This window comes from Heterostelium album, assembly GCF_000004825.1.
Source record: "Heterostelium album PN500 unplaced genomic scaffold PPL_scaffold2, whole genome shotgun sequence".
NCBI classification, from domain to species: domain Eukaryota; phylum Evosea; class Eumycetozoa; order Acytosteliales; family Acytosteliaceae; genus Heterostelium; species Heterostelium album.
The window spans coordinates 2,167,307-2,180,872 of NW_008805064.1; the positions used below are offsets into that span (position 1 = coordinate 2,167,307).

General features: G+C 29.0%; 4 protein-coding genes and 1 non-coding gene across 5 annotated transcripts; 2 read left to right on the forward strand and 3 right to left on the reverse strand.

Annotated features, from left to right (window-relative positions):
* Positions 1-1,829: 1,829 nt before the first annotated feature.
* On the reverse strand, positions 1,830-1,909 carry PPL_02151. The gene has a single exon. It is a non-coding gene; the product is annotated as a tRNA-Leu (tRNA).
* Positions 1,910-3,021: 1,112 nt separating this feature from the next.
* Positions 3,022-4,546, forward strand: PPL_02152 (cytochrome P450; the record flags this gene model as incomplete). Its single annotated transcript, XM_020573144.1, has 2 exons — positions 3,022-3,072; positions 3,149-4,546. 2 exons carry the CDS (start codon positions 3,022-3,024, stop codon positions 4,544-4,546), a joined length of 1,449 nt encoding a protein of 482 aa, XP_020437261.1.
* A 343-nt stretch (positions 4,547-4,889) lies between these two features.
* Positions 4,890-8,413, reverse strand: pppA (HEAT repeat domain-containing protein; the record flags this gene model as incomplete). The annotated part of the gene is made up of 10 exons (XM_020573145.1): positions 4,890-5,132; positions 5,212-5,910; positions 5,998-6,234; positions 6,358-6,424; positions 6,520-6,856; positions 6,980-7,144; positions 7,479-7,507; positions 7,592-7,627; positions 8,005-8,026; positions 8,362-8,413. 10 exons carry the CDS (start codon positions 8,411-8,413, stop codon positions 4,890-4,892), a joined length of 1,887 nt encoding a protein of 628 aa, XP_020437262.1.
* Positions 8,414-9,218: 805 nt separating this feature from the next.
* grn (granulin domain-containing protein) lies at positions 9,219-9,900 on the reverse strand (the record flags this gene model as incomplete). The annotated part of the gene is made up of 3 exons (XM_020573146.1): positions 9,219-9,238; positions 9,333-9,398; positions 9,591-9,900. 3 exons carry the CDS (start codon positions 9,898-9,900, stop codon positions 9,219-9,221), a joined length of 396 nt encoding a protein of 131 aa, XP_020437263.1.
* A 674-nt stretch (positions 9,901-10,574) lies between these two features.
* PPL_02155 (uncharacterized protein) lies at positions 10,575-12,522 on the forward strand (the record flags this gene model as incomplete). The annotated part of the gene is made up of 4 exons (XM_020573147.1): positions 10,575-11,308; positions 11,412-11,630; positions 11,752-11,830; positions 11,908-12,522. 4 exons carry the CDS (start codon positions 10,575-10,577, stop codon positions 12,520-12,522), a joined length of 1,647 nt encoding a protein of 548 aa, XP_020437264.1.
* Between the last annotated feature and the right edge of the window lie 1,044 nt (positions 12,523-13,566).

The window sequence follows — 13,566 nt, forward strand, 5'->3', positions numbered from 1 at the left end:
CAGAATCATAAAGAATTAACAAATTAGAATTTTTTTAATTTTGATAATAGTAAATTTAATTTTTTAAATAAATATTTATAATTATTAAAATCAATTTTAAGTTCGATGACTGTTTTTGATATGAATAACCTTCCTACACTATTGTTGAATAATTTATTTTTATTTTTTATTAATTTTTCTCTTTGAAATATATATCAATGCCTTTCAATTAGATTTGAGGTGTTTATTTCTCATCTTTTTTTGTTTGTATCATTCATTAACTTTTTTTTATCCAAAAATAGACAAGTCATACTAAATACTAATATCCAAACTACCAACAATTAATAACAATAATATATATTTTATAAAACAAAATGATCAACTTAAACCACAATTCTATCATAAGCAAATTTATTTTAGACTTACTCTGTTGAATCGTTATAATTAATATATTTATACTTGTGTATCTTTTTTAATCTGATGATATCTTGCTCTTTTATTTTCTATCTTATAACTATTTTACAGCTATAAGACCTTATCATGTTTCAGAACTATGATGTCTCCAGAGACAGACAACTATTTAAACAAACAGAAACCTTAAGCTTTCTAATATACACCTTTAAGTGTGTACTATGTTTCTCTGTTTCCCCAAAGAGTGACCAATTTGGATGGTTTGTTGACCTTCTGTACTACGGACTCAGGGTACTTGTGCTACCGTCATCAGCAAGGATGGGATAGTCCGGTATGACTTTGTAGAAGTACACTGCAGTGGTATTTGTTTCTAAAATCCATCCAAGACGAATTGAATAGTTTAAAGGAAGGTGAAGAAGTTGGGTTAGAAATTTTTTGGCACAATCAAGCATAGAGGACCAAGTTTTGAAGTACCTTCGAATGAGTTGCTTCTACTTAACAGTAGGAATACAGTGTACTAACTCTCTTCTGGTGAACTGTTTCAAAACCAAGACTTTTTCATTAATAGAGGTATAAAACAAGGTGATCCTCTTTCAAATACTCTCTTTGTCCTCACGATTGATTTTTTTTTTTTTTTGTAAAATTCTTGTATGACCAGTACTGATAGTCAAGGTGTAGAGCTTGATATTACCCTACAGTTCGTGTTTATTTATTGTTGGAGCAGTTCATGCACAGGTCGACTGAGATGGCCAGAGTGTTTGGCGACTAGTCGCCTTTTCTCACTTTTTTTTTTTATATACATTCTCACACAGGCCGTGAGAAATAGCCAATAAAATATTATTATTATTATTGTTTGTAGTTATTATTAATTAATAAGTTTAGTAGTATTAGGATAGAATAGATCTAACAGTAGTTGCGTGTTGATGAACAACAGTTTTTTTTTTTTTTTTTTTTTTTTGCAAAAAAGATTTGTTGACTCATGATCAGTCAACAAATTGCAGGTATTGATATTAACCTGCTAGTTCGTGTTTTATATTATATTTACATTCTCACACAGGCCGTGAGAAATATAGCCAATAAAATGTTATTATTATTATTATTATTATTATTATTATTAATATTATTATTATTATTATTATTATTATTATAAATTATTAATTAATAAGTTGAGTAGTATTAGGATAGAATAGATCTAACAGTAGTTGCGTGTTGATGTACAACAGTATAAAGTGGTGGCACCTAGTTGGAAGGATTAAGATTCCAATCAGATTTAAATTTACGCGTTAATGCAGAGCAATCGACAGTGACTCCTTGGGAGATTGAATTAGCGATCGTGAAGTTAAGCTGATGAACAACAGTGTAAGGTGGGTGAAGTGGATTTTAAAAAAAGGTCCGCAATTTGGAAGCCCTGGATGCGGGTTTTTATTAGCAAAATGTTTTATGCGATGTGAGGTTCGAACTCACGACGGTTTCCCACTGAGACCTGAACTCAGCCCCTTAACCTCTCGGGCAATCGCATTATTTGATGAGAAATAATGTTTTTTCTATTTTTTTGATCCTAACTTCGACTTAAACTCAACTCAGCCCCTTAACCTTTCGGGCAATCTTTTAACTAAACAAATTGGTTTTTTTTTCTATTTTTTGATTGTATAATATTATTCTTTACAACTTTAATTAAAAACAAATCATATTCAAGATTTTATTAGATTCATAGAGTATTGCATTAATACTCACTTATATATTTTGTTGTAGATAAACCAAGAATCTAGTGTTTATAATAAAAATAGAAGATGATTTAATTAAAAAATAAGTAAAACAAAACAGACAAATCATGCAAGAAATTATGTTGTTTATTTGTAATTCATTACTAATGCTTTGAATCATGGTCTAATACGACGGAATGATAGTTGATTTATTTCCTGTTGAGTAGAATTACCAATACTATTGGAAAAAACTGCTTTAGTTTTATTTTCAACTGAAATATTTAGTCTTGTTAATGATTCTACGAATAGAGTAGTATTAGTTTAGGTTTTATTTGATATAAACAATTTGCCTACCAATAATTGTCATTGTTTTTTTATTTGTAAAGAATTATAAATAACAAAATAACTAATGATCAAACACAAAACATCAAACTAAATATTTTTTTTATAAGTTTACCCACATTTAAATATTTAATTATTCACACTTCACTTAAATGATTGATTGTTTACATAGTATCAATATTGTGTGTTTATCTTCTTATTGTTAAAAACTTTGAGAAATCTAGGTGAATTAATGACTTCTTTCACCACTACACTATATCTTATTAATTATTTGAGAATTCAAAGTGAATTAATGATTATTTTAACTTTGAATCATCCTATAACTTTATACTAATTTATAACTAAAAAAATTAACAAAATAATAAATTTATGTTCATTGGTTTAACAAATTCAATGATTTTTGTTAAAAACTGTGATTTTTATTGAAATACTTTAGGGTTTTTTTTTTTTTGGGGGTAATTGTTTGATTTTGGCCAAGATAAATAGCGATCTTGATCAAACTTTAAAACCAAGTTCAAAAAAAAAAAAAAAAACAAATTATCAATCTACTAAATATTTTTTTATCTATATTAAAGAAATAATAATAATGTATATTATAATCTTGGTGATAGTCTTTATTTATATTCTAGAAAATTTTGTAAGTCTTTGAAAAAGTTGTTCTACGCAACCATTAATAAAACTAACTAAGTAAACAACCAACAATTGTTATATAGATCTCTAAAAATATTAAAAAATCAAAGTGTGAACCACCAGGTGGAATTGCACTGCCATTGATTGGTAATCTTCATCAAGTTGGAGACATACCACATATTGGATTGGTAAATCTCTCGAAAAAGTATGGTGATGTGTTTAGAATCTATATGGGAGATCTCTATACTGTGGTTGTGAGTGACCCAAAGATCATTCGTGAGTTTGCTGTGAACCATTTTGAAAACTTCACCAACAGACCAACGACACCAACTTTTAACCTACTCTCAAGAAACTTCCAAAACTTGGTTGTTGCTCGTGATGAACGATGGTTCCATATCCGAAAGTTGGTTGCCAATTCGTTCACCAAAACAAAACTCCGTCCAATTGGAAGCATTCTAGATCGTCAAGTCGGTTCACTCCTTGATAAGATGAAAGAATATCAGCTCTCAGGACAGCCATTCTATCCAAGAGACTACTGCAAGAAATATTCGTTGAATATCATTTTCAACCTGATGTTCAGTGACGAGATTCCATTGAATGAAGATACCAATCAAGGTAAGATTGCAAAGTTGATTCCGCCCATTGAAGGATGTTTCAAGCGTTTGGCATCAGCCAAAATTCAAGACTTTATCAATGTGATTGCACCGTTCTATTTCCTCTACTCAAAAATCACAGGAACGGAAATGGATCAACTCTATGATTTTACCAAGGATATCTACGATGAACATCTTGCCACTTTGGACCCAGAGAATCCAAGAGATCTAATAGACGCACTCATCATCGATTCCAGTGACAAACAAGAAGAAAATAAAGAATCGGTAATCCTGACAGCTATCGATTTTATTCTGGCTGGAACCGATACGAGCGCCTCCACAATCGAGATGTTCATGATGTTCATGATCAACAATCAAGAAGTCCAAACTAAAGCAGCAGCTGAACTGGAATCGGTAGTCGGTCGCGGACAAAGAGTATCTCTGCAACACCGTAGCAGCACTCCATACATGGTAGCGGTAATCAAAGAAGTCATGAGAATCAAACCAATTGCACCACTCGGTTTACCCAGAGAAGCCAAAGAAGCATGCATGGTCGGTGATTACTATATTCCAAAGGGTGCCCAGATTGTCTTTAACTTTACATCACTACACACCAGCGAGAAGTACTGGGATCACCCACAAGAATTCATGCCAGAGAGATTCCTAATGGTATCGGATCACACAGAAACCTTTTTGCCATTCTCTGTTGGTAAGAGAAACTGTGTCGGTATGAATTTGGCAATGGATGAACTCTATATTGCATGTGCCAACATCATCCACAACTTTGTTTTACAATCATCCACCAAAGAGAGACTTGATGAAGAGGAAGTATTTGGTTTAACTATTCATCCTAAATTATTCTCAATTGATATTCAACCAAGATATTAATTAAATAGTAGCATATGTATTTATAAATAAATATATAAATAAATGTTTGTTCAAATCAAACAAAGAATAGATTTGTTATAACTTTTTTTTTTTTTATTATTTAATATTTGTTTTTTTTTTTTTTGATTTAAAATGATTGTTTTTCAACAGGCATCTATCGTTTGAAAATTGTTTAAACTACAGTAAAAAAGTTATTATTATTATTATTATTATTACTATATATAGAAAGTAAATTATTATTTAGTAGTTTTGTGTTGGGTTGATTATCTTGGAATTTGAATTGTGATAGAATGGTTGGTTGGCTGGTTGGTTGTTGTTGTTTTTTTTTTTTGGTTCATTTATCTCAACATAATTGAAGAGCTTGATTTGCGTAGAATTTTACATCTTTATCTGGGTCCTCAAGAAGTTTAAGAAGTGATGGCTTAACTCTTGATTGTACAATGGTGCTATCGAGTAATGGAATAATAATTTGGAATGTTTTGGCAACATTGAATCTGATGTTTGGTACTTTATCAGTGACCATCTTTGTCAACAATGGAATCATAGAACTTGCAATTACATCACTACCAACAACTGGTGAGAGAACCTATTATTGTTATTGTTGTTGTTTTAATTGATTGATTAATATTTGTTGTGAATCAATCCTTGATTAATTAAATACTTACACCAATAGAAAATAGAGTGGTCATACGATAAAGATAATTTGGATGTGAATGTAAGGTCAATACTTTTGGAATGATATTTGATTTGGCCCATTCGACACCGAATACCTCTGTCAGTTTCTTCAGGTTGTTGGTGGCAGCCTCTCTGATTGAGAATACGGGGTCACCCAACCAGGTCATACAGAGGTTACCGAGCTTCTCGTCAAAGAATTCGACACCCAATTGTGATGCCAACAATGGGATGTAATCGATGATGGCAAGACGGACTCTCCATTGTTGGTCCTCGGCCAACTCTACAATCGCTGGCAACAATGACTGTGAGAGCATCTCGATTCCGATGACCTTGTTGACGGCGTCCAACTTGGAGATGATATTCAAACGGACATCGGGGAAGTCGTCCTTGAGCAACTGGAGGAACAACTCCAAAAGATATTGCAAGGTGTCGTCCTTACCAAAGATTGGACACAATCCCATGATCACTTGTGCGAGTGCTGCACGTACGTGTTGTGAAACATCCGATACCAAGTCCTTGACACATGGCAAGATGTTCTTGACGCTCATATCCTTTGAGATCAAAGCGCATACCTCTGTAACACGCTGCGCTGCTTCAGTACGTACCTCTGCTTCAGTATCCTTTAACAATTTAACGAATGAACCAACCAACTCTGACTTTGTTATCTCTTGTCCCATTGAATCACATAACTAATTATAATGTAAATAGATTAGAATATATATATAATTATTGATAATCGAATGTATTGATTGATTGATTGCTTTTATCATTCATACCTCTTTGAATAAACGAGCAACCATATATCTAACTCTCCACGATTTATCTTGAGCACTTGATTTCAAAATTGGTAAGATGTGTTGGATATTCTCTTCGTTGCTAAGCATAGATCCGATGATTGCACAGTTTTCGACACCCAATAATCTAACGGAATCTTGTTCATCGCTTGCTAAAAATGTAAATAATGGTAACATCTCTGATTTAACAGCATCCTTTTCAATTTGTTTAGAGAAATTCTAAAAAATATATAATAAATAAATAGGTAGTTTCGTTAGTTAGTTAGTTAGTTTGTTAGTTAGCTAATGATATTGTTTCTTAATAATCGATCGATTGATTGATTGATTGATTGATTAACATACTCCTAAATGAGTTGCAGCAGCTCTTCTAACCATTGGTGTATCGTCATGACATAATGTACTGAAAGTTCTATTTATTTAAAAAAGAACAAATAAACCATCAAATGTTAGATATTATTGTTATTGATTAATTGATTGATTAATGTTTTAAAAAAACAAACTTACTTTCTCAAATTCTTTTTCATTTCAGATGATGCTCTTGGGTATGCAACGGTGAGCAAACCACATGCAGAGGTACGCGAGGTGAACCAATCGGCTTTGGAGAGGTTGAGCAAGAGTGGAAGGAAACAGTCTTCGAATGCAGATTGTGATAATTCAGAACAGATCTTGTTGAGTGCATCGACTGCTTTCTCTCTGACAACGACTTCCTCTGCACCAGCCAACATCTGTAGTGGTGGTAACAAACATGTAGCATGTTCATTTCCACCGACGAAATCTGTAAGTTTACCTAGTTCCTCTGCCAACGCTACTAAAACTTCATCTTCATCTTCCAATACAGAGTCTACAATTAATTGTAAATAGATAATCTTATAATTAATATTTCTTTATCCTCTTTATCTCTCTCTTACTATATTATTTTTATTATTATTATTTTAAAAATACTACTACTACTACTACTACTGACCTTGAAGATATGGAATGAGTTCACTACGAGTTCTCTCTGGTCCCAATGCCTTTGCAATAGATTGTAATTTACGAATTGAGTTTAATCTTAATTGAATATCATCATTCTTCAATTCGTCGATAAGAATAACGATTGGGTGATAATCATCCGATTCTGGTGTTGATGCTAAATATATTTAATTATAGTTTTTATTTGAATTGAAATGATAAATATTAATAATCTGCTCTTACTTTTTTTTTGTTTGTTTTATATTCTTCTGTAATCTTTCATCTTTAATATCAATACTGATAATAATAACAATATTAACTTTGTTTGAATCTCTATCTTTAACGGTTTTTTGTTTTTTTATTTTATTTTATTTTTTTTTATTGTGAAGTTAAAGATGAAGATCTAACGATCAACTAATGATGATGATGATCTGATCATCATTTAATTGTTATTACTATGCTTGTAACGATATTTAAAGATGATTGATTATACGAAAACGATCTGATCATACCCATCTTTATATTATTATTATTGAAGTTACTTTTATATTTAAAATTACTTTTTTTTTTATTATTATTATTATTATCTACAGGAAAAAAATAAAAACAAAAAAATTGAATCTACTATAACTTTATATAGCTATTATATCTTTTTCTGTTTCTATAAAAAAAAAATTAATTAATTAAATAATACAAATCAAAATAAATTATAAATATATAATTATTGATCTTGTGTTTTAAATTGAAAAAAATAACAAAAAAAAAAAAAAAAACAAAACAAAAAAAATAGGTTAAAAATATAAAAAAAAATTTGAATTCAAATTTATCGTGTTAGTAAAATTTTGGGTATCATTATTTTAATAAATATCTAGTATCTCATTTGGATTAAAATCAATGGGTGCATTGACTCTGATCGAAAACAAAACAATCAATCTGATTCAAATATCTACTAAATTATATTTATTTAATTTATCTATTTGAAATTCAAAGTTAATCAATCAAAACAATCAATCTTCCAAATAGTTAGTTTACTTTTACACATCACAAATAGAAATAAAAACTAAAAAAAAAATATATATATAAATTTTAAATAAAGTTTTTTTAATGATGGTTTATTTGAATATTATATACAATACAATGAAATCTAATTAGAGATTGATTGTAAAAGTTCTATGATAAAATGAATGAATCGAAAATTTTGGTGAATCAAATTGTAACGTGACTATGATTTTTCAAAAATTTCAAATTTTTTGAGTGTTTGGTGATCATTTTATTCGTGTGTGAGGCTGATCATATATTATTCATAATAACTATTAGTTTGCAAGCAATATTAATATTAACAATGGAAAGATTCACTGGAATTTTATACAAGACTCTCTTCAAGAGAAACTCTACTTTCATCGCTACCGTCGTTGTCAGTGCTTTTGTTTTCGAAAGCTCCATCCATGGTCTCGTTGATAACTCATGGAATAGCATTAACAAGGGTGTAGGTTTTCAAATAACAATTTAGTGAACACAATCAATTTATAATATAATCAATGAAATCAACATCAAACAGAACAAATAGATAAATCAACCAATAAATAAGCTAGCTAAATTAATTAATAGTTTGAGAAAAAATAAATAATGTTAAGACAAGATTTACATTATAGATTCAAAATAATAACGACAACAACTACAACAACAAGAACAATCTCAATCTATTCTACACAACCTGTAGTTTATAAATTAAAAATAATATAAATAATATAGATAGATTATAGACAAATGATAGATTTATGACTGTTTGATTCATTGATCAATGAAGAAGAAAATAGATAGATTTGAAACTAATTTATTTTATAATCAAATCATTTAGAAATTGTGGAAGGATGTCCATGCCGAAAGAGTTGCCAAAGGATTATCACAATAAATAAATAATCGATCAATCATTATAGCAACAATTTATTAAAAGTTATAGTATTTAAATTATAGTTACATCATACATACAAAACCTTCAACGAATATAACAACAAGTAGTTCTTACCACACAACCAACAATCAAATCAAATCAAATCAAATCAAATCAAATCAATCAATCAATCAAATAAATAACAACACTACATGTTGACTAAAATGTAGATTTTATTAAACAAACAAAAATTCTAATCATTGAAATGATTCAACAATACTTTAAAGATGAATGAAAGAAAAAGTAAAGTTATTTACATTATTATTATTATATATATTAGAAATTTACATTTTATTTATGATTATACTTTAACTTGAACGGCTTATATTAAAGTTATTGAATGAATCATAGCAGCGATTTGCTTGATTGAACATGGTGTGGTGTTTTTTTGTGTGCGAAAAAAAAAAGGTTGTACTATTATTAATATTGACAACTAGAATAGTCGACCTATCTAAATTGTCATGTTTCTTATCTGATCGATCTTAAAATATATAAAAGTAGTGTTTTGACTCGAGTCATAGTAATCGTTTTTACTTTGAATAGATGTGTCCATATCGGTACTGGGGAGGGATACATAAATTGCCATTGTCAGCTAATTTAAAAATAAGAAAATGTTGTTAATTTTTTTTGTACTGACAATCATGATAAAAACAAAGGTGTCGTCGATACATACTACAGGTGAAACCGGCTGGGCAACAGTGTTTGAAGTCACTGCAGCACGATGCTCCTGCCGATGGACAACAACTGTAACCACCGTTGCCACTTGGACAACAGGTGGAACCAGAGTCACAGTAACTTCCATCGGGACATTCGATTCCACTCTTACGATATGGTTCAGCTCTTAGCTTCATACTCGATTTGATCTCATTGTTGTTGTTGTTGTCGTCATTGTTGCTTCTTTGATGTACTCCAATGGCACTAACCAAACTAACCAATAAAATAATTGCAAACACTAAATAGAATGTTGTTGATGATTTTATCATTTTCTAAAAATAACTATAGTAGTAGCTATTGTTGTTGTATACAAATAATATATATATATAAAAAAAGAAATTCTTTAAATATTAAACGACAATTATTCAAATTAAATTTCTATTTGGTTTTAAAAGGATGTTTCTTGAGGCTTGGAAAAAAAAAAACAACAGAAAAATAAAAAAAAAATTTGTAAAAAGTTCTTGAGAGTTTTCTTTTGATGTTTTTCGATCAACCACACACATCATCAAGTCAGAATAATAAAGATTCTAAAAATCTTTTTTTGTTTTTGATCATCAACAAATAATATCTTATAGGTATAAGTATAAATAATCAAGAGTTAGTTAACTTTTATATTTTAATTTTACTTAAATAAAAATAAGTTAACCTTTTTTTTGAACTTTGAGTAATTAACGAAAATAAATAAATAAATAATTTTCGTTGGTTGGTGAAAATACACTTTAGTAATACCAACAACATTGAATTGAACTATAGTCATTGCACACTTTTAACTTTGAAAATAATTTGTTAAATTTTTTTTTTTAATTTTGTTTTTTTTTAGATATTAATTTTAAAATTAATTAAAAGATTAATTTCATAAATCTAATAATATAGATTATGAGGAATTTAGTTAGTTTTTTTTAGTTATTTTACTTAGTACTTTTAAGATATTAAAATAAATAGTATGAATAGCAAAAATAGTAGAATTAGAAATACAAAATTTAAAAGAATACAAAATGTAGATGTAGATAGTAGCAGTAGTAGTGAGAGTGAACCTGAAGATGAAAATGACTTTAAAAAACAGCAATCAATAAATAGTCATAGTAAAGGTGGTGTTCATATAAATGATAAAGATGAAGACATTCATAAACTATCGTTGAATCCTGAAGAGTATGACAGCGAAGAGGAAAAAGAATATCTAATAAACGAAAAGCTAAACTATGAAAAGAGATTGAAAGAGAACCAACTCAACTCTCTCGAAATCAAAGAAACCGACAACGAACATCAAAACGAACATTTACATTCACCAATTGTACAAAAATATAAATCAAAAATATATAAACTTAACAACAACAGTAATAATAATAATAATAGTAATGAAATAGAATTAAATAATAGATCAAATTTTAGAATTAATAATAATAAAAGTAATAATAGTAATAATAGTAATAATGTAATATCAAATGAACAACAAACAACGAACAACAATGTCAATTTAGGATTACAATCTTCGGAACAAGTGCAACATATTGTAGATATAAATAGTGATGACGCTCGTCATGATAATGGTACAGCTGCTACGAATGGTATCGATGAAGGTGCTGACCTACTTACCAACGAAATCGGAAGTGAAGCACAGAATATACTTTATATTCAAAATGAACTGACAAGACCTATGACTTTTAGTGGTTTTTTAAAGTAAATATTAAGATAAGATAAGATAAGATAGGATAAGATATGATGAATTTAATAAACATAGCACATTTACTAACCTTTCAAAATATTTATAATTATTTTGCAGACAAATTCGATTCTTATGTATATTATATCTATTACCTGTATCTACAGTCTTATTGGTAGCGTTGATGACCGATTGGAATCAAAGCTGTGACTTCCCATTGAAACAATGGGCCACCATACAAATCATCATTCAAGCATCACTGATCATCAATTTGTTATTCCTATTTTTTGATATTTCACCTACAGATACCGATGGTAATATAATACCATATTTAGCAAGGTATGAAAAAGCCGATAGATCTACATAATGATCATTTGATAACAAAAAACAAAGACTAACTAACAAACAAACAATTCTTTTTTTTTTTTAGAATACATTTTATCTTTCAAATATTTTATAGAATTTTAAGTTCATCTTATGTCATTTGGTTTATCGTTGGTGTCATTCTAACTTTTAAAGCAAAGTCAAGTGACCAATGTGTATGTTAAATTACCTTTTACATCTCTAAAGATTAATGATAACTTTAATATTAATATTAATACTGATTTGTTTATAGCCATCATCTGCACCATATTTATTTTGGGTTATTTATAGTGTTGTTATAATACAGATAATCATTTGTTCGTTGGGATTCATTTTTTGTTGTTGCTCTTGTGTTTTCTCACTGTTAAGATTGGGACTGAATTTCGAGGCGACAGACCGAGCTGCCAGTGTAAGCAGAGGTGCCACTGACTCTATGATTAGAAAGCTGTCTATAAAGAAGTATAAGGTTGGATTGTTGGCCAAAGACGATACAAGCTGTGCAATCTGTCTGTCAGAGTATATCGAAGATGACAAGATAAGAATCTTACCATGCAATCATCACTATCATTTGGATTGTATAGATCGTTGGTTGATCATCGACAAATCATGTCCATTCTGCAAGCGTGACATTGATAAAGATCCATCGGAACAATCTTCTACAAAGGCTGGTAGTGGTGTTGGTGATACTGCTGCTGCTTCTACTGCTTCTGATTCAGAGTTAATTGATGATAATGACAATACAAATAACCAATCATTGCCAACAACAACAACAACCACTACAACAACAACTACTACTACTACAACCACTACGACCACTGCAGATGAACATATAGATATAAATATAATGGAGAGAATCAATTTAGTTTAAACTAAATTGATTCAATCCAATAACAACAATGCAATTCAAATTCAAACTGCTTGTTTCACTTTATTGTTTAATAAATAAAAGTAATAACAATCCTATTTATTTTAAAAATCGATAATTACGTATCTATCATGATAAATTTATATTGCTCTATAGACTAGAAAATTAAGATACATTGGGAAATTACTATTTTATTGATATGGTAACTCCACTCATTGATCAATCTCCGATATCAAGCTGCAACATGAGTCCACACAAAGACAGGCAGGAATCACTCAGGTGTGTACACAAGCACCAAATCTGTTTTTACCATGTTGACCCTCTAACTCCAGAAAGGAGGTGATGGACTTTTTGCCACTTTTAAAAGATGATTAAATATGGTTGGGGAAAAAAAAATTTGATCATTTTGCCAAAAAAAAAAAAACAAAAAACAATTAAGATTTTGCAAAAAAAAAAAAACTGATGATGCAAAGAGTTTTTTTACAACATTAAAAAAAACAAAAATAATTAAAAATTTTGGGATCAATCAGGTGGTTACCGCGGTCGAAAAAAATTAAAAAAAATAAACAAAAAATAAGCAATAAAAATTTTTTTTATGACAACAATAAATTTATAACTTTTTTTTTGTTTTTGATCCAATAAATATAAATAACAGTAATAAAATAACAATTGTATAACAATCAGCAACAGTATTAATCAGTAAAATAATAGTAATAGTGCATTTTCCAACACAACAATAATCAATTTTCTTAAGAGTAAAATTTTAAGATTAGATTAAGTTATGATTTATCAAAGATAAAAGCATAATAATAATAATCAAAACAATCAATCAGTCAGTCAATCAATCAATAACTAATTTCCAAAAAAAAAAAAAACATGAACAAAAAAAAAAACTAATCAAAAAAAACAAAACAAAATTGTTTGATTTGTATTTTATTTATGTATTAATAATAAGTGTGTTACTCAAATTTTTTATATCTCATTAATTTAGTTTAAACCAAATATATAATTATTATCATTATCATTATTATTATTGTTGTTGTTGTG